The 26,055-nt window shown below is 46.0% G+C and overlaps 3 protein-coding genes across 17 annotated transcripts in view; 1 reads left to right on the top strand and 2 right to left on the bottom strand.

Annotated features, from left to right (window-relative positions):
* Positions 1-1,118: 1,118 nt before the first annotated feature.
* ANAPC5 (anaphase promoting complex subunit 5) lies at positions 1,119-12,980 on the bottom strand. The gene is made up of 17 exons (XM_072350933.1): positions 12,725-12,980; positions 12,572-12,651; positions 12,188-12,297; positions 11,636-11,831; positions 10,343-10,409; positions 9,435-9,536; positions 8,839-9,029; positions 7,874-7,955; positions 7,277-7,366; positions 6,215-6,396; positions 5,592-5,727; positions 5,294-5,368; positions 4,412-4,533; positions 3,157-3,264; positions 2,502-2,649; positions 1,739-1,901; positions 1,119-1,348 (listed from the first exon to the last, which is right to left on the bottom strand). Exons 1-17 carry the CDS (start codon positions 12,926-12,928, stop codon positions 1,134-1,136), a joined length of 2,271 nt encoding a protein of 756 aa, XP_072207034.1. The 5' UTR covers positions 12,929-12,980; the 3' UTR covers positions 1,119-1,133.
* Positions 12,981-13,710: 730 nt separating this feature from the next.
* RNF34 (ring finger protein 34) lies at positions 13,711-21,053 on the top strand. Of its 2 annotated transcripts, none has more exons than XM_072351536.1 (6): positions 13,711-13,814; positions 16,445-16,663; positions 17,527-17,910; positions 18,261-18,317; positions 18,559-18,760; positions 20,062-21,053. In XM_072351536.1, exons 1-6 carry the CDS (start codon positions 13,809-13,811, stop codon positions 20,247-20,249), a joined length of 1,056 nt encoding a protein of 351 aa, XP_072207637.1. In that variant the 5' UTR covers positions 13,711-13,808; the 3' UTR covers positions 20,250-21,053. The 2 variants fall into 2 exon arrangements, with proteins under 2 accessions (XP_072207637.1, XP_072207638.1); XM_072351537.1 differs by lacking the exon at positions 13,711-13,814 and adding an exon at positions 13,821-14,042.
* Positions 21,054-22,740: 1,687 nt separating this feature from the next.
* Positions 22,741-26,055, bottom strand: part of KDM2B (lysine demethylase 2B) — a 94,913-nt gene continuing 91,598 nt past the window's right edge. For 11 of the 14 annotated variants that reach the window (XM_072351526.1, XM_072351520.1, XM_072351521.1 and 8 more), the window contains 5 exons: positions 25,198-25,361; positions 24,571-24,732; positions 24,213-24,314; positions 23,670-23,888; positions 22,741-23,294 (listed from right to left, as the gene is read on the bottom strand). In XM_072351526.1, the coding sequence (XP_072207627.1) occupies positions 23,113-23,294; positions 23,670-23,888; positions 24,213-24,314; positions 24,571-24,732; positions 25,198-25,361 (829 nt within the window). In that variant the 3' untranslated portion in view covers positions 22,741-23,112. The remainder of the gene's footprint in view (positions 23,295-23,669; positions 23,889-24,212; positions 24,315-24,570; positions 24,733-25,197; positions 25,362-26,055) is intronic. The other 3 variants (XM_072351524.1, XM_072351525.1, XM_072351534.1) reach the window with 1 other exon arrangement.

Here is a 26,055-nt window from a genome sequence, read left to right as displayed (position 1 = left end):
CAACATCCACCCTGAACCTCCCCTGGCACAACTTCAGGCCGTTACCTCTCACTCATCCCAGCAATGGACCAACTCAGTGGATCCAGCTCTTAAGCACTGACCGATGTGAGCCACCAAAACCATCACTCTCACCTGGGAACTCTGCTTACTTCTCACTTTCAACACAAGGAAGCACCAATCACCTGCCAGCAGCCCCCTCACAGCAGCAATTAACGAGGCTTGCTTGGCCACCTGTGCTTCAGCCTTAGTGCTTCCGGCCATACGTGGCCAAGCTCCAGCAGTCAGGTTCAGCTCTGAACTTGCTTTCTCATGGCTAACAACACCACGGGCTCATCTAGCACTTCCCGGCAGGATATTTCAAGTGTTTACACTAACGGTGCACAGCTTTTATGCAGTAGCACAGCGAAGGGACTCGGCACGCTGAGGCCAGGGCTGCCAGTCCTTTCTCACAAGGTTAGCCGTGGTGCTCATTTGTTCATACACAAAGCCAGCTCAGATCAATTATACCCAGCACCCACAAGCCAAACAAACCCATTTCAGCTGAGCTGGGGCTCCCGTTCAGCACACTTCATGTTTGTCAGCCGCTCTTTGCACAAGGACACGTCTAACACAGCAGTGCTGGGACTTTGCACCATCAGACCTTTCCAACCGAATCCTGTTTTTCCCCTTCTGCCAGCACCACCTGCTTCTAAAAAGCAAACAGTGCCCGTAGACAGGTTAAATGCAAGGAAACGTTTCCATTGAGGCTCTCCATTTTATACCATTGAAACCGAGCACAAAAGCCTCGCCCACATTTCCCACTATTTTTTGTACCCGAGCTCACACAGCCAGCAATGCTTCCAAATACGTCACCGCTAAGAACAGGTATTATTTCATCGTGACTGTGCTGCTCCCCTCTGCGTGTTGGTGCTGCAGCCTCTTCTTACGTTCTTGGTTCAATTCTTATTCTTAATTTCAAGCACAGACCAGAAGTGAAATGGGTGGAAGCCTCTTCTATCCCCTACGTCACATGCAGGCTTGTTCCACAGGAGACGGTGATTTATTGGCAATGACTCTGAAACACGGACGGTTGAATGTGGTCAAAAGACATCCGTACAAAAGAGGGAAACAAACACGTCTCATCTCTGAATGCTTCACTTGAAGGCATTTATTAAGGGGACGCCGTGAGCGGGCAGTTCCTGGTGCAGCTGACGGAACAACATGGCGCATTTGTTCCTTTCCTGGGTCTTGCCCAGGGTGTGGAACAGCCGGGCTTGGAAGTAAAGAACATCTCTGAGCTGCTCTTTGCAGTCCACCTTGGCAAGGTACGTCTTAGCTTCGTTCAGATTCAGAATAGCAGATTCCAAAGCTGGGGAAAAAAGGGGACAGCCGTATACAAAACAATATCACAGCAACTCCAAGCAATACAGCTCAGTTCTAAGGAGCCCAATGATGAATTCCTCAGCTTTTCAAAACAATTTGTGTCTTAGCAACATCGCCTTTCAGCTAGTTTCTGTTATTCAACCTTTGCTGCAAAGTATGGCTGTTGAAGTACACAGATAGACAACATCCTACTATAAACGCCGCATCCATTGAACAACGACTTCCTAATTAATTCTCCTAACTGATCACTAACGCACTCCATTATATTGTTTAGACTTTGTTAACAGCGATTGTGCAGCGGGACTTCAACATACACACTGGGGAGCACAATGCAAGGGAGCTCAGTTTCAGAGGGAAGCGTTACCCCTGGCGTTACCTTCAGCCTTCTTTTGTTGAGTGTAGGAAGCTGCAGAAGCCACCTGACACTTGGCCACCAAGAACATGGCGCAGCCTTTGTCTAACACAGCTCCGTGGGCCAAGCCTGGCTCTATTGCCATGTGCAAAATATTCAGGACTTGCTCAGGAATGCCAAGGATCAGCTGAAAGAGAAACACTTTGTTGTTCTAATACCAGAATCCACTGGTTGAGAGCAACTTCTTCACAGAAGAACCACAACCCATAAACCAAATCTGTTTCTAACACAGTAATAACAAGGATGTTATTTTTTACTCCACAATCGTCTTGTAAATCAGAACTCCTTGGGAGACATGAGCTACTATCTGGAAAGATCAGGCACAGCTTCTCAATCCCAGCCAGTGCTGACAGCTGGGTCCCTGCCAGCTCAGAAAGAACAACGTAACCCAACTCCATGACAAGCATTATTTACAATTCAGGCACATGCCAAACTGTGCTACTAGAAAGCCAAACAAACAGCATAAAAATAACAACTGGAGAAATGAAGGCAGGGCCAATTTATGCTTGCTTGATTACATAGAATGTAGTACATACAATGCACCCATCTTGCTGTTGAACATGGAACTCAACTTTCAGCTTTCGCATAAGATTTTACATTTAGAACATACTTCATCAGAATCAATAGTTTAATTGCAATGTTTTTAAACCTCCCCGGAGCAAAACCAGCATCCAGATCCCCAGCAAAAAGTGCCCTGTGACCCCAAGAAGACACAAATCAAACACACCTGGGAGAAAGCCAAGTTCAGCACGGTCTCAGAAGCCAAGTATTGCAGACTATATTCTCGAGAGAAGGCAAGAGCCTGCAGCAGGACAGGCAAAGCGATGGTATGACATGAAGATCTCCAGTAGAGCTCAGCTACTGACAGCAGCACACTAACCGAAAGAGAGGGAAACAACTACAAACTGTTTTCTTTTGATGGAAGGCATCCACTTGTTTCCCAAACAATGACTCTACCCACAACAAGACTGATTTTATTACGCATTACATTTCTGCATGTACAATAAACTGAAGTTGTACTCTTAAGAGGAGATGTCATCTCCTGACAGAAAGGGAAAGCACAGTAACTATTCTGTAGGTTGGCACAAAGGCACAACTACATACATGTCTCTACTTCCTATTTATTTTGCATGCACTGTTTCATAAACCTCCACGAAGCTTTAAATTTACTACCTCTTAGTTTAAGTAAGGCTGCTGGGTTTCAATTCCATAATGATTTGTGGATTCCTCTGCGCCATGTTTAACATACGAAATTACTCTGTAATCCCCAAATCATTTTAAGTAATCTGAGCACTACCGAAGTCTGCACACAGACAAATTGAAATGGCCCATTCTAATCACTGCAAAGTGGCTTTAATACTCTGAAAATGAAGCATTCTTACCTAATCACTATCTCGGTGTTCTTGATTTCCTGGCAGTGGATCAACAATTTCTGCAAAAGCTTGTGTGCTTCTAACATTTGGTTCTGGGCTTTCAATACAATGGCTTTTCTGCCGTGGTAGAAAGAAAACATCACTGATAACTCTGCCTTTGAGATATAATTCTGCTCTTCAGAGTACAGCAAAGCGAGGTCACGAAGCTGAGACCTTGTTTCTTACGACTGTAGAACGGCATTCTGACAAAACACACGCATGCTACGCACACAAACAGAGCAAGAACCAAGAACCTCTGCGAGCTGGACAACTCTCAGGCAGAAAGGATCAAACTCACGAAACAGCTTTAGATGGAAAACAGGGATTGCCAAAAACAAGGGCCAAATAGGGAGCAGAAGTGGGAGGGCGTGCAAACTGGAAAGCACAAGTGATTATTTGTGGAAGAAAAACAGATCTGAGGTAGAGTAGCTAAAATTGGCATAAGCCAACAAGGACAAAGAGTGAGAGGGAATGAGTGAGAACAGGGAAATAAGAGACAAACACAGAGCTGTGGGAGATGTGTAAAGGCAGCCCAAACCCATATAACGTGTGGCATATTTAAAGATCAGGGAATAACAGACAGTCCAATTCCAGAAGGACAAGCATCAGGTCCCACAGCTTGAACGCCGATCTGCCGGCTCACTGCCATTGGCTGCGTTTTAGGTGTTTTGCCTCAGTTAAAAACAATTGCATTCAACAGCAAATTTTCTTTACACTTGGCAATCAGCAAACTTTAACCCTATCTGTTTCTAGCATTTTCATTTAGAAGCAAGAACAAATTAAGGCGAAAGTAGAAAAACGGTATCGCCCCACTTTGGGGATGTGTAAACTAGGACACAGGTGAAGATCTAACTCAAGCTCACACTGCAGCAGAATTGAGACTTGGCCTTACATCCCTTGGATCTATCTTATATAAAACTCTGCATTGTGCTGAGGTTTGAGCGCAGTTACCATGGCAGATTTTGAAGCAGTGTTTTCTGTTCTCAGGCTAAATCGACAGCTCTAGAACAACAGGAATTTCACTGATGCTACTTCTGATTTTAAAGCAACTAAAAATGATGACTGTGGGACATAGACTAAAGGAATAAGCACTGCAGACTGGACAACGTGATAATAATTAACCCTGGGAAGGGAAGAACATTAACACAAATGACTGCCAGCAATCATTTTGCTTTATTTCTCATTATCTACACCTGCAAACACGTGCAGATTCACGATTACTTACCTGTACATTCCTTCAATGCTATTAAGCGCTGTAATTCCTGCTACAAGAGAATCTGCTATGTGGTATCTGCCATCGTTCATGGCTCTGTCAAACTGTATTTTTTGATCAAACAGCATCCAAAGCTAAACAGAGAAAATCCGGGAACAAGATTGAGAAGTTGTACCTGCTCATTTTCTAACCACAAGTTAGAACTTCATTTTTATTTTCCCCTGGGGACATTTATGTCTAGACACAACTAACTCCACTGTCCAATTACCGTCTATCCTAAGTTACAGTCCTCAAAAGAAATGCTTAGGTCTGGGGTAATGTTTCAGTACTACAGTTCACCTATTTGATTGCACCTTAAATAAAAAAGCATTAAGATTATGACTAACGCTTTAAAACAGCAGACTTGTTCCGCAGCAAAGAAAGGAGGATCAAACTAATTGCATAGAATCTCGAAGAGTTCAGTGTAAATAGCACATTTTTGACTGATGTACCAATGAGTTTTCCAGTGTTGCACAACAGATGACCTCTAGGTTACTTCTGAAGTATCATATATCAAAATAATTACCACTAATTAAACAGAACTTTGAGGCTGTAAATCAGTGTAGGCTATTTAATTTCTACATGTGCTCATGAAGCAGCCGTGTTCCTCTGCCGATTGCAGCTCTATGCAAGCAGCTTGTTCTTAGGAAGCTATTAAAACAACCAACACATCTTTTTCATGTTTTTGTAGAGAGTTTACGCCACGTGGCTTCTGGTGGGGCCACGAGCCCAAAGAAATCAGTAAACGTATGTCTGCAGGCATATGGAGAAAAGACATGAATTCAGATGCAGTGGAATTTAGATCCTATTGTATAACAGTTACATAACAGGAAGGCTAACTTATATGCATTCTACCTGTGCATGCTGACTATTGGGAGGGAATCTCTCCTTTAGATGTTTCAGTATTTCAGAAGCAGCTGCAAAGTAGCCCTGTAATACAGAAACAGAAGTGATAAACATAGAGGAGGACAAGCACCCCTCCCCTCGATTTTAACACAACCCTTACAGCAAGAACTTGCCAGGCACAAGCTCTATATTTTCTTCGCCCCCAGTGCAGACATTAAAGGCAGAACAAAAAATGATTCAAGTCTCACACTTTGTCGATACCGCCCACACCCAAATGACTTTCTGTGCAACTAGCCATAAAACTCACCTGCTCCGCATGCAGCTCAGCCAGGTGACACAGTACCACAGCAAAGGCCTCTGTGTTATTCTGCTGAACACCCACATTCACAGCCTCCAGGCTGTTCATGCTCAGCAGTGTTTGGGCTTGTTGAAGCGCCATGGTGCTTGAACAAGAGAGACATCTTTGAGCTTTCAAGCAACAAACATCATTTTTTAAAGTTCGTGTTATGACTGTGGTCTACAGAATGATTTTCTGGGTACTCCGGGGGTCTGGGGGAGAATGAGAACCTTTAAAATAGCTGCTGTTCCATACTTGGAACTCCAAACTATGCAAGCACATCAAGTGCTGCATACTGAAAGCTGCAAGCGGTCTAAGTACAATAATGCTTAAAACAGGGACATGGGAATGACTTAGGCACCATTTGCCACTACTAAATGGAGACTCAATCTCTTCTCCAGAACAACTTCTAAACAAACACAAGAGAATGGAAGTAATTGCATCCAGCCTGTACCAAATCACAGTCTGATTGCTTTATTTTAGTGCACTGTAGACACACAGTTACTTGTTACACCTATATAAATAACTCAAAAATGCATTATGTGCTAACAAGCACAGTGCTCTGACCCGAGAGTTTAAAAGAGACAAAGTACCTGCGGCCATATAATCTCCAAATTGCAGTCTTCTGTGCTATACTAATATCAATAAGCTCTGACAAGCTGTGTTTCCAGTGCAACAGATCAGAATCTTTTAGGGCATCCATTAGTTTGTTGGCAGCCTTTCCTGCAAAAGCTCTTTGCTGAACCAAGGACTGAATTCCCAGGGAAGCAAGGTACTGGGAAGAGGGAAAAAAATCCAAAGCCATTGAAAGACAATAAAGAACATTAGAGCAAGAGTCACAAATTAAGAAAGAAACCCAAAGAAAAAGATGTGATGTTATTCAGCACAGACAAAGGAACACTGCTTCAGGCACTTCTTTAAATACACACACCCACACACAGATGAATGCCATTTTAATAGATATGAAAGGTAACTTCCACACCCCCACGCAGTAGTCTTAGAGACGATGACTGGACTTGTACCTGGATTTCTGAAGCAATTACACAGCTGTGAAAACAGAGCTTCATTCTCTTTCCCCACCAATTGGCCACACCTGCTCTCATCTCCCAACACCAGGAATTTAGTTCCTTTTAGAACAGTTCTCACAATAAAGGCACTGCAGCCAACTGATACAGGGCACAATACCATCTAAGGGGGAAGCTGCCATAAGAGACTTCACAGCTGGAATGAAGCCACGGAAGAAAATGTGTTCAGAGCCCTGCCAGAGACATCAGCACTGAGTTTCAGGGAAGGCTGAGGGTGAAGAACCTCCCTCGAGCACTAGCAGATGGCAGGATATGCCTAAGTCCTAAATGGTGCACAGTAACAAACTAGAAGCCACAAAGTTCTGCCTGAAATAGGACAGGTGAGAAGGCAGAACAGCAAGTCTTGCAATAATGCACTCACAATAAGCAACAGAACTTCCTATTAACTTTGCTAATACAAAGATTCACGATAAATGGAAGCAAATAGATTTTTGGAGCGTAAAATAGGTTGGTTTAAATCCAATTACCTGTTTTGTAATAACAATTTTGACCAGCCAAAAAACCCACAAACCCTCCCACACGCACGTATTTGTACTAGGACACAGTTAAAGAGAAATGAAATGGACTTACCGGCAAACCAAAGTGTAAGGATTTGTTTACTGAGTGCTCCAGCAGAACACAACTATCAAATACCTTCTGCTCTGAGATGTGTAACCAGCTCTAGGAAAGAAAGGTTTCAGAGTAATGCACGGAAACACCACCATAACGTCAGCTGTGGGAAGCAGCATCTCTAGAGTCCGATAACACTAGTGTTAATTATGGAAGAAAGTACAGAGTAAACAAACTCTTTCCTTCCTCCTTTTTGTTTGCTGAAAAGGCCAACGGTTCTGAAAACCAGCAGACAGTAAGGAGAAAGTTTATGAAATACTGTCTCTTTAAAACACACAAGACTAAACTTTGACCTCAGTGCTGAGTAACTCTCTGACCACAACTCCTGAAAGTACCCCTGAATCACAACAAAACCATCCCAAGATCTCCATATTCTCCAGCAGTTGTTGCTCCGGGTGATCCATCACCCCACTGTGGGACTGTCATATTTAGATTACTGATCTGTCTGATGACATGATGATGTTACTGAAAGAGCAGTTCTGCAACAGTTCACTGAGCAAAGGCTCAGATAACACAGACAAAGGTGACCTGCCCTCCATTTCAGCACGGCTATCTTACCAGGCAGTGCTGCAAACAAACATGATCGTTAGACTCCTGTGCAATCCGGATGGCCTCCTGAAGTGCAAGTTCAGCTTGTTGACTAGCAGCAAACAAAATAAGAACATATTAGCATTCCCCTGGTGCTTAAAATACACTATTACAACAGTACGGAATACTGATCTAAATAATGCATATTGCACTCAGAAGAAAACCGATTTAAAAGACTGAAGGAGAAAGCTTCCGGTTTCCATCTAGCATCAAGCAACATACGCTATTCTTGAGGCTAATGAGCAAGACGGCATCTGCAGACCACTACAAAAATGCAATTGTAATCCCCATGCAGGCTTTTAAAGCACGTGCCAAAGTGCCAGGTTAGTGCTTGAGTAGGGGCAACTTTAACCACCGGCCTATGTAGAAAGAGCTGTTAACTTTCCCTCATCTCCTGCCATCTCCAGGCCTTCCACAGGATTCACCCAGACAGCAGTCAAAAAATGCAAACCATATATGGAGATGGGTAGGCCAGCTTTACCAAGAAACTTACGGCCCACCCCCCGGTGGCTTTTATGGTTATTCTTTTTCCTGATCACCGGCTGCACGTTGACTTGTATATAACAGAAAAAACTACAATAGTTTCTTGAGAACACAGCTGGAAACAAGCACTTGTGTCCACTGACCTTTCTGAGATCATGGAAATATAGCAATTGGGAACTTAAATCCCCAGGAAACGGCTGCAATGGGACACTGACAAATAGCAGCTCTTACGGGGCTGTTAGTGGCCCAGTTATTATGGAAACCAAATAAATGCCAAAATAAAAAGAAACCTAAACAAATCAAGATTACTAGAAAATTCCAACCCAACTACGGCAAATATACATTAGAGACTCCATTTCTCTGCTCAAACAGATTCTCACGCTGAGCAAGAAGTCTACCTGTCAGCGATCACCAGGCAGATGTCAGTAGTGCAGTACTACGTTCTGACTTACTAATGGCCAAAGCGACAGTGCAGTGCAGCCAGGTTCAGGGCGGCGTATCTCAGGCTTCGGCCGTAACCCTCATCCCCATTGCTTTTGCTTTCTGCTCCGGTGAGAATCAACCGGTCAAAATAATGAAGGAGGCTGTGTGTTGAACTGAAGACATCGTGCACTCTGAGACTGTTTAAGTAGCTTAAATAATGCTGAAATTTGAAGGGAAAAAAAAAAATCAGCTTTAGGTAAATCAAATGAATGTAAGTCATCAAAACCTGCAGCTATTGAGCCTAATGATTTTCAGGCTATGGAAGTATGAGGCTGGAAATTAGATTTAGCTCAGTAAAAATGAGCTGACACAGCCCCACCAAAACCAAGAGCATTAACCGATGCATCAAGCCAGGCAAGTTTTAGGTGCTCAGCTCAATTAAGGTTTCTGTACCTTCAGGACTTTCTGTCTGAATTACTGAATATTTACATGCAACTTGCTCACGTTTCTATCATCTTCTTGCACATTTCAACATAGAAAAATAAAACCATTCTCAAACAATTCCACCCTGGAAATATGAAGAAATCCATCTACAACCATTCGGGATGAAGAAAAAGATACTCACTGCTTCAGCAAAGTCTGGATTAAATTTTAACAAGTTGTTCAATTCCTTTTGTAAGGATACAGGAGTAAGTGCCTTTGTTTCGTCATTCTTTAGCAGGGAAGCCTAGAACCAACATTGAAACCAATGCTAAGTAACTCCAACTTGAGCATTACAAATATACTTTGGTACATGATTGTCATTCTGTTATCTTCCTGAAGAGAGCATTAAAGAAGATTTCAGAACAGCTCTTTTATGACACTGAAACATAAGTGGCAGTTTTATTCTTTGCTATATTATAGCATTCCCTTCCCAGAGATCAGAGAGCTCGGGTAAAATAAAAGCATATTTGAGGGACTGTTTGAAGGAGAGAGTTCTATTCTGCTTGTTCAAGAATTAGTTCATCAGATTCCTTGCTGGAATTACATGAATATTTCCTGATCTGTTTATTTGTTTTGTGAGAAGAAAACTAAACAAAAGCAAACCCATGCCAGACTCAACAATCCTAATGGGACTGAGAAGTCACTTTAAACTTGTAAAACATATGTGAAACATTACATATGATACAGACCTGATTTTGTTAGCAAACTATTCTAAGTATACAGAACATTTACTGACAATTATAATCATGTAGTTCTGCTCCTTCAATATTTATCTGCTGAAATTATCAACACAGCTACGCATTCAGCAGACAGCAAATTTGAAGCAAGAGTCGGAATGGATGTGACCTTCTCGGATCAAATATCATCACACAGTGCTCATGCTTAGATAGAAAACACGTTTAAGCTCAAGTGCTCGTACTGAGCAACTACATGCAGGATAACCAGCAAGTCTGCACAGATCTAAGAAAACATCCTGCTTGACACTGGATAAAACTGAAGGTGAAAATCACGTCACGGATCACTTACTTAAATTATTCAGAGTTAACGTACCTGCTGAGAAAGGAAATACTCTGCTTGTTTCTGGGAAAGAGGCCCGCTACAAGATATCTCTTCTTCCCTGTTAAAAAGGACTCCTGTTAGAAAGGGGCGATGAAATAAAACGCAAGGAAACACATTTTATCAGACACTCCCGCCTCACGAGCTTTGATGAGACACTGTAAGATCACAGGCATAAAGGGAAATTAAAAAGAGAAAATTTAATTCAGAGTAAAATCTGCCACATCAAAGTTAGCAACCCAAATGGTCTCACACAGTGCTGCTGCAATCTTCAGCCTACTGAGACCACGGTGGGTCTGAATGTCACCCTAAATACACATGAAAACTAAACTAAAAAGCAGCAGATATAAGATTTGTTGTGACGTATTCCAATGGTTTGCTCTGCTCTCCCCTGCTGAAGTTGTTCAGAAAGAAATGAACTGGCACTTTGGTCACATACATCACTGCAGAAAACAGCTGCTCTGCAATATAAAGACCAGGCATACAGCATAAAGCTAGATGCTACAAAGCACAAAATGACACAAGCTATAGCAGTGCTTGGATAAACACAAGCTTACTAAAATACCATTTATAAAGCGCACTGTTAAGCGTACATATACACAAAATGCTTGTAGGGCTATTCTTAAAGCGAAACACTTTTCAAGCAAGTGAAATGTCCCGGTGTTTGCTTCTGACATTTGATGTCAATTAATGTTTATTTGTTTGGGGAGGAGCAAAAAGAGAAACCAAAAATGTTAAGCTTAGCTTTTCCTCAAAGAGGAGCCTTTCTGCACTGGAAGCTGAAATGATGCCTCCACCAGCTTTAGTACATTGCACGCTGGCATAACCGGGACAGAAATCGCTCTGCAGTGGGCTGTGCAGGAGGGAACGGTGGGCAGCACTTGGCCTTTAATATGCAGCTCCCTAAGTGAGCCCGAGAACGGAGTACCGCCATCTTCTGCAAGAGAAGAACTGCTGCCACTTACAAACGGCACCACACGGTGGCACCAAGGAGACAGAAAGGCCTCACAGCTGGCAAAAACAGTCCAAACAAACAAACACAACCTCTTGGCGGCCCTTCAATTGCACCAGCACAAAGACAGAACCTTTGAATAGCGCCTCTGAATGTAAAGGTGACACAACTGCCCCATTCTCCCCCTCCTCTACAAGCGGGAAGGCATTTAACAGGGTACAATCATGGCTAGAAGCTGGACAAAGCCAAAGCTGACTTTGATGCGTACAGCTGTAATCTGAAATACAACTAATTTGCTGATGTAAGTAGAAAAGATTTCAGTACTAATCGATTACCGTAGAGGTACATCAAGTTCTTCTTTCTCCATTTTCCCATCCAGTTCCTCTGTGTTGGTCAGCTCCATATCATTCTCGTCAGCTCCACATTTTTTCTCATCATTTAGAAAGTATTGCTGAAGCGCAGTGTAAAGTTTGTAGACCTGACTGAAAGAAAGCTTATTGTATGCCAAGATCATATGGCGCAGGAATAGACCTGAAAAGGAAAACGTGTGTATGACATTGGTCTGGAAGGGCTTTTATTGCGGAGGGGAAAGTTGAAATCATGATAATAGCCAGAAGCTTAAATGTTGTTAAGTGTCTCATCTCAGTCTGTCAACTGATAAGTCTCAGTTCTGCCAATTGTAAAGCTCCAATTAATTTAGTGGCAAAACAGAGGTTGTCAGATCACAGAACAATATCAGCAAGGGGTACACACTACAGAATGTTATTGGTTAATATGATACGTCTGAGTAAAGGGAAAGGTTATATTATACTCTGTACTCCTCCATAAAAAGAAATGCAAAGCTGTATCTTGAGTGAGCGCCACCAAGAGCAGTAACAGCTACCTACCAATGACACTTGTTTTATGGACTTCTGGCTCTGTTCCACTGAACGAATCTGAAAGGTCATCAAAAAACTGCTCCATATCTTTCAGTTCTCCTTCTGCTATGAGCTTCAACCTAAACAGGAAGAACGAACAAACAAACGACGCTGTTAAGGTTTAAATGTTATACATCAAACAACGCTCCTCTATTTCAGGCTCAGATGAGTGAACGCAGGCAGAAGTTCACAGGATCCGAGTGGCCCTGTTCTCTGCTCTGGGCTGCGATCAGCTCCTGCTGCCCGGCTCCCATCCCGCCTGGAGGGGAACAACCATTAGTTTACTGCGATGGGGCAGCCCGGAGCTGAGGACCCCACGGAGCCCCCCCCCCCATAACGGGCCCCGCCGCCCACCTGATGTGCACGGAGCCGGCCAGGTTGGGGCAGCACTCCTCGATGGCTTTGCGCAGTCGCGACAGCGGCATGTCGGGCCCCTGGGGATGATGAGAGCGACATGTCGCGACAGAGCGCGACTCAGCCCCCCCGGCCCTCAGTCCCACTCCCCACCTGCAGCAACGGCAGCAGCAGCCGGTTGAGCCGCCGCCGCTCCAGCTGGTCGAGCTGCGGCCCAGCGCGGCCCAGCTCGCTGAGGAGCAGCAGCAGCGCCATCTTGTGCGGGGTGACGCAGTCCTTGATGCCGAACACGTTGGCGTGCACCACGCCGTTGGTCATCATCGGGTTGAAGTACAGGCTCTCGTGCACGCTCGCCATAGCGGCGACCGGACGCCTCCCGCCAGGGAAAGCGGCTACGCCCGCCAACCAATCGCCGCCACGGCTTCCGTCACGTGAGAGGCGCCGTGACCAATGAGAGGAGGATCCGTGCTCTGCTCTCTCGGGGCCGGCTGGCAGATTGAGCCGAGGAGAAACGTTCCGGGCGGTGATGGGTCCGACCCCAACGGCTGCAGTACAGCGTGTGAACCAGCGCCTCGGCTGCAGACAGCGAGCACTGCGGCTGCCCCCTCCCGTTTCATTCTCATCTCTTTTTCCTTCATTTATTTCCCTTTTTCTCTTCCCTTCATTGCGTTGTTGTAACTAGCGCTGACTTCCTCGATCTCACTGAGCTTCATCTGACTATAAAAGGCAGGAAATGGCTCCAGCCGTTACGTTACAAAGGTCAGTTGTGGCATTTCCTGCAGATAAATAAGGCAGCTCCACCGAGTCACCGCTCCGCCATCCCACGGCTGAAGTGAATGGGACACGATTTGCTTGTTGGATTCTAATGTTGTCACAGTTCGGGTTAAAAAGCTTTTGGTTCTTAAAACCGCCATTTCTGTATTTCTTTTAAACGTATCCATAGTGTAAATAAGGTAACAGCGGGATGCGGAGCTCCTCGGGCTGGTTTTAATCACGAACCCTACCGTCCCTCCGCTCCCATCGCTGAAGGCCGCGCCTCAGCGCCGCCACCGCGCCCGCCCTCAGCAACGTTTCCTCTCCTCCCATTGGCTCCTTCCTCTGCCGTCGCCGGGCGGACAGCCAATGGGACGCGCCGCCGAGGGAAGGCCCGCCCTCCGTGAGGCGGCCCGCGGAGCGCGGCGCAGGGCGGGGGTCGGCGCCGGGGGGGGCGCCGTGCTGAGGCGGCGGCGGAGCGGCCATGAAGGTGACGGGCTTCCTGCAGCTGGGACGGCCGTGGGAGGGACGAGGGCGGCTGAACCGGCGTGCTGGGGGTGGGCCGGGACGGGCCTCTCCGCTCCCCTCGCGCCGCGGCCTCCACCGAGGGGCTCCCGGCGCTGTGCCCACCTCGCCGAGGGGCCCTTCGCTGAGTCAGCGGCCGGGCAGGGCCTGAGGCGAAGCCCGACCCTTCGGAGCGCCCGCGTCTCACCCTCAGGTGCTCGCCGCGCCTTCGGGGCTGTCGCTGAGCTCCGTTCTGGGAACGCTCGGTCCGGGATGTCGGAGCTGGGGCCGTGCGGGTGCACCGCGTTGTGCCGGAGGATCCCTCCTGCCGCTGTGCCCGGCCCTGCGGCCGCAGCCTCACGGGCACGGCTGGGCTCCAAGGGCCGGGATGCGATCGTACAGCCCTGCAGGGCGCAGGGAGCGAGGAGGTGGAAGAGCTGCTGGAGGCTCGTGAGGAAAGGGAAGCGAGGCGGGATGGCTGGAAAGGCTTTGGCTGCTTGGCCAGGCTGTGATCAGCTCTCTAGGGAGGAAGCTGCTTGTTTTAGCATCTCATTTCTGTCTTGTGTTGGTGCTTTCCGCCTTGGTCTCATAGGGAGGGTGCCGGGCTGAGGTTAATTTTCTCCTTAAGGACACGCTGTGTTGTATTGCCTGTCATCTGCATGGGTCCGCTCTTAGAGCAACTGTAACATGCGTTTTCTGTCCAATACTTAGCAGATTCATGTATTGAAACTTCCTTGATACATATTTACCCTGAGCTGTTACAGCCTCCTGAATAAAACCACTTCTCCAAGTGTTAAACTGCCAGGTAAGGGCACGGGGTAGCAGCTGCAACCCCTCCTCCTGGTTCTGTTGTCCTGTTGCTGGGCACCCTGCAGCAGAGCAGGTTGGATTCTGACACACTTGTGCTTCAGCGTTTTTCTGTGCGTATTGGCTTGCAGCAGTTTTTGTTATTGCTGTTTTTAACCATAACAGCGTGTCAATTCTGTAAGGCTACGTGAGGAATCAGCCATTATTTCTTTTGCAACCGACAACTTTCTGTTACGGTGAGAAAGGTACTTTTCAAAAGGCATCCAAGAGAGCTCCTAGTTTTAAGACACCGGTTTTAAGAAGGCGTTTCTGAAAAGTCATCTAACTGTTGCCTAAGAAGCTGGGAGAACTACACCACATCTGTGCAGGAGAGAGGAGTATCGACGTTTTCTGTTCTCTGTTGCTGGAAAGCAGAGAGCAAGTCTTGGTTGGATGGCTCAGTGTGGAGGTCAGAGGGCGGTGAGCTGCGGGTATCAACCAGGGTCAGTCGAGCCCTGAGCTCTGCAGGATTGTCTCTGTGCTGTGTGAAGGTTCCTGGTTGCACCTGGCGTGAGCGTGGCTCTCAAAATGCCTGGTTGATGTTATTACTGCCCGCGGTGTTGCAGAGCTTAGAAGCAGAAGGACCAACGGCACTGCTAGCATTGCAACACTTGTGGTGTCAGCATACAGCAGTAAGAGGTTGTGTAGGTCGGAGAGGTGCTTTTGTGTTGCACACTTAATGACATGTCCGTGCAAGTGCCTTGTAGAGCACGTTTAGTCCTACGGGTCTGTGCCTCAGAGCTTCTCTGCTCCCCAGTAAGGACTCCTTTAGGAGCTTTTCTGCTTCACGTGCGTTCATGTGGAAAGCAGTCACTGTGAGGGGCTGAAGTGCCACCGCCGTGCTGACACGTGCCCTGCTTGTTGAGGTCTGCATGGAGAGCTGCCAGGCTCAAACCCAATATTCCATGTCTTTACGCTTGACGGCTGTTGCCCAGGCTGCTGTCCTGAAAGAAAGGCAACAAAACAGAAGAACTTAGAATTGTTAAGAAAGAAAAAAGCAAACAAAACTTCTGCTTAAAAGCTAATTGCACCACTCAGCTTCCTGCTGAAAAGAACCCAGCGTGCTTCTGTTGGTTCTTGTTGTGGTTTAATAGGTCTCCATCAGCCACATGACTGTAATTACGTGCGTGACCCGAACAGCGTGGGTTACAAATTCCAGCTTGACGTAGAAATCTGATAGAGAATGTGGTGCTGGAGGCTTTCAAGGATAAAAAAGTAGCACTGAGCTGCATTTATTTATCTAGAATATCTTTGCAGTGTTTGAGATAAAACAGGGCTCAGAACATACCGTCAGTATGGAATGAGGTTGTTCAGAGGTACCTTAGTTTTGTTAGACCCTGTGTAAGAGAACAGCAAAGCAGGTCCAGGGAGGACCTAAAAGGTGTTTCCCTCTCAAACAAACAGAGCATGATGAGTTTGGAATTAAGTCTGGTTTGTTCGTTTGAAGATCCAGAAATGTTTCTCAGAGAGTTTCACTGTGAGTCATAAAAGAACTGAATTCCTTCTGGAGAGGGTCCTACAGGGGGCCAGCCTTACAGTAAGCTGCTTTACCACTCGCTCTTCAGCTCTTGTCCTTCACCTACAGCTGTCTGTTAGCAGTCTCTGCTCCTTCCCTTTGCGTTACCTCCTCAAATTCCATGCCCTTTCTGTGCAAAACTCTGCAAAACCATGACATCGGTGAACAGTGAGGCCCTTTGGCAGAAGAACACGCACCAGGTGGGTCTTAAGGTATTAAGTGTCCTTCCTTTTTTTTTCCCTGTATGCTTCCAGGCAGGAGCTACTTCCATGTGGGCTTCCTGCTGCGGGTTGCTGAATGAAGTCATGGGGACTGGAGCTGTCCGTGGCCAGCAGTCGGGCTTTGCGGCAGGCGCTGGTCCATTCCGCTTTGCACCAAACACGGCTTTTTCATCGTGTCCATCCCCAGCTGCAGCAGCTGCTAACGTGGTTTGCAAAGCCTGTGGGCTTCCCTTCTCAGTTTTTAGGAAAAAAGTGAGTAATTTCCTTTTAAATCACATTTTTACTAATATGAACTAATCTGTAGGTGTATTGGGATACAAATATATATATATATTTATACATATATTATACAAATATATTATACATATATTACACAAATATATATATATCTTTTCCTCCAGTAAGGACAACTGAGTCAGATGGTCAGGGAGGGAGAAAGTGCCTCATCCCGAGGTCATAGGAAACGAACGTCAGACAGGATTAGAAGTTAAGAGATCTGAGGGTCACTGACTGGTGAGACGCTGGATCTGAGCTGACCTGGAAATGTGCTGATCCTATTTGTAAGACGCGTGTTTTAGGTGCAGTTTGAAGATGGTATCAGCCATAGTGGTGGGGCACTGAAATGAACAAACTACATGAAAACAGAAAAGTTTAACCACTACCAATTCAGCATCACGACTTCGTTCTGTGAAATACTGTTTCTTAAACAGGTTTAATTCTATTAAACACTGTTGTGTTCCAGTGGCCTCATTTCATTTGGGGCCAAGCTGGTGGCTTAATTAAGTTTCCAGACAAATAAAGTTGAGATTGTTGTGTTACTTCTGCATATGACGACCATCCATCATCATGACCTTGTCCATTTAGTTTGCCTATTGACCTAATTCTCTGAAGCCTCTTTCCCCCTCTTGTTCAGTTTCCCCTTTCCTTGCTGTCTTGTTCTACTCTGGCACAGCTGCAGAACTATTTGATGGGGCACTTCTCTAGACTTAACTCCTAAAACCAATGTATATCAAAATCAGCAATGAAAGGCCAGCAGTAAACGATACAGTCTGGAGCAGGGACAAGCAGGGCTTGCTTTCTATGACACAACTGAGGGGTTATTTTCTCATTCTCAGCACGTGTGCTGTGACTGCAAGAAGGATTTTTGCTCGGTCTGTTCCATCTTACAAGAGAATCTCCGAAGATGCTCTACTTGTCACTTGCTCCAAGAAACAGCATTTCAGCGGCCGCAGCTCATGAGATTGAAAGTCAAGGATCTGCGTCAGTACCTCGTCCTCAGAAACATCCCGACGGATACTTGCAGGGAGAAAGAAGACTTGGTGGATCTCGTGCTGTGCCACCACGGCTTGGGCCCTGAGGAGGATATGGACGCTGGTAGCTTGCGCTCATCTCGCTCACAGACTTCTGGGTTTTTTACTCATCCATTTTCTATGTCTGTGTCGGTGTCGTCTCAAGGAGAACTTGCAAACAGAAGCACAGGAAATGGGACACCTTTGCGGGTACAAAAATTAACGTGTGCTTTAGCATAGAGTGGCTTTTTTTGTCTTTTTTTTGTTGTTGTTGTTTTTTTTCTTACTAGATATGCATCCCACTGAACTAAAACATGGACCAACTGGTGCAGCCTGGGGGGCTGGAAAATGCCTTTCTATTTCTGATCTGGAAACGGAAGAAGTTTAGATAAGGCTGCTAGCTTAGGTGATAGGGATGCCTTGAGTTGATAATGATTAGCAGCAACTGAAACTTTAAAACATCTGTGATGAGTTTGGGAGGAAGGAAAGAATTTTAGAGGAGGCTGGGGGTGGGTGTTGTTATTTTGTATTTGTTTTGATTAGTTCCATTTTGTACACAGGGCCAAACTGAAACATCTTCTATAAATAATGACGAAGAAGAAAGTGCCGAGGAACAGGTGAGCTAAGAACTGCGCAAAGAAACTTTTGCACATGACAGCACAAAGTATTCAGGCCTGTCAGCGTTTAGAACCACGCTGTGTTCTTTTGGAATCAGCCGTGTTTAATAACACAGCTGTAAATACTTGCTCTGAAAAGAATAAAGCTTTAGCCAAACTGCTTCAGCTTAATGTATTCTGTGATAGCACGGAGAAATGCGGTGCTTTGAACTTACCAGAAACATACGGTTGTGTGTTTCAGACTCCCGGATTGTCCAGAAAACGAGCAAGAGCTTCTCTGTCTGATATTTCAAGTCTGGAGGACATCGAAGGCCTGAGTGTTCGGCAGCTGAAGGAGATCCTTGCGTGTAATTTTGTCAACTACTCGGGATGCTGCGAGAAATGGGAACTCGTGGAAAAAGTGAGCAGGCTGTACAAAGAGAGCGAGGAAAACCACAAAACACGTAGGTTTATATTCCATTCTTACCTTTCCTTTCTGGTTTCCGGTAGCTGGTTCTGCAGCAGGACAGTCTGCTGTCTATCTTGTTCTGCTTTTGTGGAACAACTCATAACTCCCAGCTGGAGCTACATCTATAGAATAGCTGGAGGTGGTACCGGTGTGTAAAAAAGGCTTTCCAGGAATTGTGCTGTTTTTTCAGAGATTTACTTTCCAAAGTTCAGAGAGCTCAGCTTCCACATGGGAGGTAAATTGACACGGCTGAGAACTGGGTCCTCAGAGAACATAAAACTTGGCACCTCCACATCCTGCATTAGATTTCACAAGGCATTAGCAAGAGAGCTTCTCTTGTAGCTGTCAACAGACCAAAGTAATTCAGGTCTTTTACTGTAGGACAGAATTAAAAGCTACAGTGGCAGAAGTCCAGGTTCAAGTGGTTTGGTCTCTCTCCATGCTTTCATGATAAGGTGTTTTTGTGGCTGCAGCTCAATGACTTGTATTCATCCGACCTCTGTGCTCAACAATTGGAGTCTTTCACTTGCATGATTGTGGTACACGCACAGCCTGATTTCTGTTAACAAAATACAGTGGGAGAAACAGCTTCTTGATGACGCTGCTGGCCTGAAAAATTCCTGCCTGGCTCTTTATTCTTACATCTACCAGGCAGAGTGTGAGCAACAGGCAGCTGCAGTCACTGCAGAGCTGCCTCAGCCCAGGGCTGCTTCACAGCCAGGTGCTGCCAGCACAGAGCACCAAAGTAACTGGCTCAGTGGGGTGAAGCATTCTGCAGGTACTGCCCACTCTCTGGTACTGCTCGTGAGTGTCAAAGTGTGGCTCAAGTGAGACCCTCAGTCGGTGATTAAATTAGAGCTGAAAACCTGTCTGAAATCAAGCATTAGACCCGGGGTTTTCTCAGTATGACCTGACAGAATATACCGTTATTGATAGAGGAAACCTGCACTGAAACCATCCTTAGGCCTCGCTTACACTTCAGCAGCTTGGTCTGCTTTGTACTGCATTTGTCTGTATCACCATGGGGAAAGTGTTCTGCTACACAAAGGAAGTTCAGAGGTGGAAAACAACAAGCTCTACATTTTAATTACTGTCACCAAACACTTAATTGAGACTGGATGCTTTCTTAGAGGTTAAGGAATATGAATTAACTCTTAGCTGGGAGTTAGAACACAGTTGTAAGTGTGGAGCAACACAGCTTGATGCTGAAGTACCTGTCTGTATCTTTTAGCCGGTGCCAGGGCTGAAGTGTTTGCAGGGCCTGAACGTGTGACTTCCCTCTCCATTGCTTTCCAGAGGGTGAGAAGGTGCAGCTGAACGACAACGATGACAACCTGTGCCGGATCTGCATGGATGCAGTGATCGACTGCGTCCTGCTGGAGTGCGGCCACATGGTGACCTGCACCAAGTGCGGCAAGAGGATGAGCGAGTGCCCCATCTGCCGGCAGTACGTCGTACGGGCCGTGCACGTGTTTAAGTCTTAAAGCAAGACCAAAAGCACCTGAGTCACCCTTTGGCTACCAGGATTTCTGTGGGCAGCAGTGCTGAGCGCTGGGGCGTAGATCTGATTTTTAATTCTCAAACACAACGTTTTGAACATCAGGACGTAGAAGCTTCTGAACACTTTTTTACAGCATACTTAATCTGACGGTCAGGCAGAGCGATGCGATGCCTGTGTGTGCAGTGACAGAGCTGCCTGACCTTCCTTAAACCCACAGACTGTTGGGGTCAAACTGTTTACAGCAGTTATTGCTCTCTTCTGAAGAATATCAGCCCTTGTTATTGCATCCAGCACTCAGCAAGTGGTCACAGAAACCACCTTTGCTCAGCCATATTTGCGTTACGTTGTCTAGTCCTTTGGAGCTTATCAGTTGAATATTCTGCTCTTATGTAATTATACAAATATAGAATGTAATTGACACTGTTCCTGGAGCGGTGTTACCAGTTTAAAGACTCCAGAAAGCACTGCCCTTAACTGTACCTGCACAGGAGACCTTAAGCAGCAGTCTGACATTGATTGCTGTGCTCAGAATGTCAAACATTGCCCTGTATTCCCTTGGCTGTTCTTGGTCACTCTGTGGGGCTCTCACGTGGTATCCAAATACTGCTTACTAAGTGGAGGGGTTTTTTCAGTGTAGGATATTTTTCTAAGAAAGGAGGTACAGGAAACCGTACTGAGGTTCTTAATCCACTCATGCCTATTGTGACTCTTAATCTAATGTGATGATTGTATTTCATGTGCCGACAACCTGATATTACTGTGAATACTAATCAGGGTCATGAAACTACTTGCTGCTAACACATGGAATGTATAGAACTGCTAACCTTAAGGGGGAATGGTTAAGGATAGGGGAAAGGAAACCTCATCTTTAAAACCTCACATTCACAACGTTATCTATGGCTTGTCACTATTACCCCACTTCCCATCAGCTGCTGCATACCTGCGCTGCTGTTGGCCCAGCAGGGCGTCGTCTTGGAACAAATCCCTTCTCAGTGCCTGGGGCTGCAGCCTTCTGAGGGGACAGAGCTGCAGTCACTTCAAATGAGGGGACAGGATCCCTGTGTCCAAGCACGGCCATGCTGGTGCTTAAGTAGGAGTAAATTCATGGTTAAAAGATAGAAAAAAAAAGAGGAAAGAAAGTTCAGCTGAAGCTGCAGTTTCTCCTTTGAATTTCCCCCATGCTAACAAAGGAGTGGAGGTAAGAAAATGTTTTGCCAAGGCTTTAATATCTGGTGATTCTTACCTCTGCTACCCCACCTGTCATTCCGGCTCTCTTGTCTTTACGTGGCTGGCTTGAAAATGAGAAAGCAGCTCCTCCTCCAAACAAAATATGCAGCTTGAAGACACTGCTGGCCATTTTTCAGAAGGGAGCAAACCTCTCAATGGCTTTATTTTTTAGAAGTAACTTTTTAACGATACTTAATTCCCGGAGTCTCCATAGGGCGGGTAAACTAATGACAAACGTACCGTATGTTACTTCCATGCTGATCGTTAGCCACACAAGCTTAATAAAGATTTGTGATGGGCTTTCACAGCCTCTGTCTCTTTCCTTAACCACCCTTCTGCCTACAAGCAGCCTCTGCTCAGGGTCTTGCGTGTGACAAGAGCAGACGGCTGCCCTCGCTGTGCACAGCACACGGCAGAGGAGGCCGACACCACAGCAGGGCTCGTGCAGCTCCACAACTGCAGCCACTGCACAGAGCTGAAGCGCAAGCACAGCCCCGAGCTGGAACAGAAGCCCTCGTAGCCAGAGTCTGTTTTTGTACAATTGTTTATACAAATTCAACAAAGGTAAAACTGCATCAGGAAGGTCTACGAAAACAACACCTTACAACAATGGCACTTATGAATGCAGAATTTTACAATCAGGAAATAACCATGTTATAAACCTTAAATGAGAACTCAACTCACACTTCAAAGAAAGAGAGACTACGTTTGACCATTTATTCTACTGCTGGACTCACTGTATAAATTAATTTCATATTGAGTACAAGAGCTCATGCTACAGAGTGAAACCCTCCTATGTGCAAAAGCTGAAATTGGAATCTTTAAAATTTTGAGAAAAAGGTGATTTCTATACAGATAAAACTTGGCAAAGTGTTTGTTTTTTTTTTAACTTCAACTATAATTTACACCTTATTTCCACAACATGCTTATGTCACTTCTGAAGTATACAAAGCAGGATATAAACTTCCATTAAAACATGCTTTAAGTTGAAAGTATTAACCTACTTTTCCTGACCTGGGCACGTTTGTAGATAGATACTGTCTACGAAGTATAGGTTAAGTTCTCTCCTACCATAAGTAAAGATAAAAATTGGCAATCAAAACCGAAACACTGGTAATGCATTCAAACATTGCATAAATAATTTTTAAACAATTTTTGTACAAAAATAGTTCTGCATAATGTAAGATGTAACAAAACAAAACGTGTTAAGAAGGCAGAAATGCAGTGCGTGGTCCACTTTAATGACACCGACTTTCGTTTGTTTGTTTGTTTTAAGAAATGAAAAGCAGAAATCAAATTTACACTACCAAGCACATGCTGTGGTACTTTAAATAACAGTATTTCTTGGAGGTCAGTCTTCTTCCGGGTGTGATCAATTAGCATCAATAACAGTCGCCTTATGGATTTGCATAAGAGCCAGTGCAGGACATCCCAGGTAGACTGAATTAGTGGCACAAGTTGAGATTCTTAACGTGGGTAGTTTCGTGTTGTTCTCCACAAGAGTTGTAAAATCCCATCACGGCATTTTCCGATATTCCAAGTTCCCAATTGAAAATAAAATCCCTACATGTTCTCAGTCCCTTCCCCGCCTCACCCCAGTATTTACACGTGTCCTTTAACTAACTCAGTTTTTGCAGAAGTTTTTCTTCCACTTGCCCAAACTGAACACTTACTGACATCTCTGCTATGAACTGCTCACAGCCTTCTTTTGTCACTTGCTTGCAGTATCTCAAGTCGATCTGGCAGATGTTTCCACAACGTTTGAAGTAGGACAGGCACTGGTCAGTCACCTTATTGCAGTCTGCCAAAAAAGAGAAAAGGGGAGAGAAGCGTAACCACGTTTTGATCTCTGATTCAACCTGATCGGCCCTTTCCTCTCCTCCTGTGCTATGCTGACAACCAGCTGCCCCAACCAGCCCTCCTGCAGCTCTCGGCTCCCCGTGACGGTTGTGTAACTGATGGGATGAGGCGCACCAGGCGCACAGAGCAGCAGCGCTCATAAATCCCATGAAGGATGAGCGGGTAACAACTCGCAGCTCCCAGCAGGGAGGGGTGGCAGCTCAGTCGGGGCAGGGTCTGGGAGAACAGCAGCCTCGGGATCACTGACACCAGCAGCAAACAGTGCTGATGGGGACGCTCCTGCCCTCCTCCCCTCCCCTGAGTTTGTGCTGCGTACCTGATAAATTAATTTCCGTTAATGAGTCCCGCGTGGTAGTTCCAACCGCGGTCAGCAGGTTAATAGACTGATCTGTCACGTGGTTACAGTAACTGAGATTGAGTTTGGAGAGCAGAGGCATGTGCCTTATGATCAGCCGCAAAGACGCATCGGTAATATCCAGGCCGGCCAAGCGCAGCTCAACTATGTTCCGTAGTTTACTCCGGTTGTCGATCTGGCCTGGAAAGCAGAAGCAGCAGCTCACTGTGAGCCCCGCGCCGTGCCGCAAACATCTGCAAATCTACATGAAATGCACTGTGACACACAACACCGCCGCCCTGAGTTAACTTCAGATGCTTTTTGCCTGTCTGTTGCTTTGGAGGGGACATCAGCAGGAACACTTGTCTGGTTTTGGTACAGGCACGTGGACAAAAACCACCTCCTGATTTCAAAACGAAAGGGACGAAAGTAACTGCAGGGGCCCAGCGGAATTACAGGTCGGGAATAAGCAGTAGGCTGTGCAGTGCATGCCAGAAAGCAGATCTGATTTGCTCAAAATTTCACCTGAGCTGATATCCGGGCGAATGTGGCATGACCCACAGAACTGCTCCTTCCCTGAACTGGAAGAAAGTGTTTCCATACTCTCTAAAGTACACCCGTTGCAGCCTGAAGAGAAGAAAGTCAGACAGAAAACCAGCACAGTGGCTCAGATGACTGTTCAGCAGCCAGAGAACATCACTCATCACCCAGTGGCTTCCAGCGAGGTGCTGCACGTCACTAATTAACCACCTCACGCGCCAGCAAAGCCCAGAACCCCACCACTGCTAGCTGCAGGGATTGCTGCCCATTTCCTGCACGGGGGACCAGCAGCAGAGCATGCCACAGTGCAGAGGGGACGGCCCGCGCTCCTCCCGCCTGTTACCTGGCCGGTTATCTGTGGGTGGCGACAGGAGGTCTCTCATCTGAGCATCTTTCAGTCCTTCTGCCCACTGCACGTCCAGAGTTCGGAGTAAAGGACAGCTGGAACTACAAAGTGCTGACACTGCTATCCATGAGCACCCTGATAACAGCAGGTCCCGGAGACCTGCAGATACAGAAGAGATTGGAGCACGTGGCCTGTGCAGAGAGGCATTCAGTGATCTGCTACCGTACACAGGCTGAGCTGAGCCCGGAGCTGCTCCAACACAGCCCAATGCTCCGCAGCATGCAGGGACCCCAGGAGCTCCCCCACCCAGCTGCCCCTCTTCCCCACACCCAGAACCTCCATTACAGGGGGTGGGGAATCAGACCCCCAGCATCCCTCAGCTGAACCACTCAGCAAAGGCACAGCACTTGTTGGCCAACACCCGCCTCAAACTGGTTTACTACAATGCCAAGCAGTCACAACAACTCATTTTATGCTCATTTTAACACACTGATGCTCTGCTCCTATATATGAACTCCTCCTTTTGGATACCTGGACCCCTTCACACACTCCTCAGAGATAACAGTTGACATCTAAACTGGTTTGCTAGGATCTGGTGAAGCAGTCAAAAAAGCCAACACTTACCTGGCAGTCTGTTGATAAGCCAGCTCAGCTGCTTTTTAGATATATTTGTCCAGCTAAGATCAAGGGTTACAGGCTGTCTCCTAATAATGCCGCTAAGCATAAGTGGAGTGATGGATTTACAATGGTTTAAATCTATTTTGGTCCATAATCTTTTGTCACAGCACCTACCCAAAAAGAAAAAAAAAGCCAACAGCACTTGAATTTGGCACTTGTTTCAATTCCTGCAAGACTCTTAAAACTGTCATTGAACTATGGGGAAAACGACAGCATTTAACAGAAAACAGCACAAATAAAGCCAAGTGATGCTGAGGTAAACGCACCAAACAGGTCTGAAGTTTTCCATCCAATCTATATCACAATGAGGTACAGAACTACTCCTACTGATCCATCCCATTTTATGGTTCTCTAAGGGTCACAAGCAACAGACATGTATGGGTTTGCAATATTCTGTATTTTCTTGCATCTTGCATTAGAAAATGCCATACTTAAACTGAAAAATCATCTAACACCTTCGGTGGCTCTGAGCAGCCCACGGGGGAGGGGCTCCACGGGCATCCCCTTGTGCCAGATTGCCAACCTTCCTCTCATTTATCCAGGTTTTGCTACTCTGTGCTACCAAGGGGTCTCTGCCACCACTTGCCATCCATGTGCACATAATGGCTGAATATGAGATGACAGCCAAGAAGATACTTTGCTGTGAGTGCAGTGAAACAAAGCAACCTGTCCACTAATGCTTCCTGTGGTGCTACAGTCACTGCCTGTATCAGGTTTTATGCTCTGACACCCTGAGCACAGAGCAGACAATGAAGGACTCTTCCACAAGTTCTGCTGACATCGAATCAGCAGATGGGATCTCTC

This window comes from Excalfactoria chinensis, chromosome 16, assembly GCF_039878825.1.
Source record: "Excalfactoria chinensis isolate bCotChi1 chromosome 16, bCotChi1.hap2, whole genome shotgun sequence".
Taxonomy (NCBI): domain Eukaryota; kingdom Metazoa; phylum Chordata; class Aves; order Galliformes; family Phasianidae; genus Excalfactoria; species Excalfactoria chinensis.
Note: the sequence above shows the minus strand (reverse complement) of the source record. Positions and strands in the feature narration are given on the sequence as shown.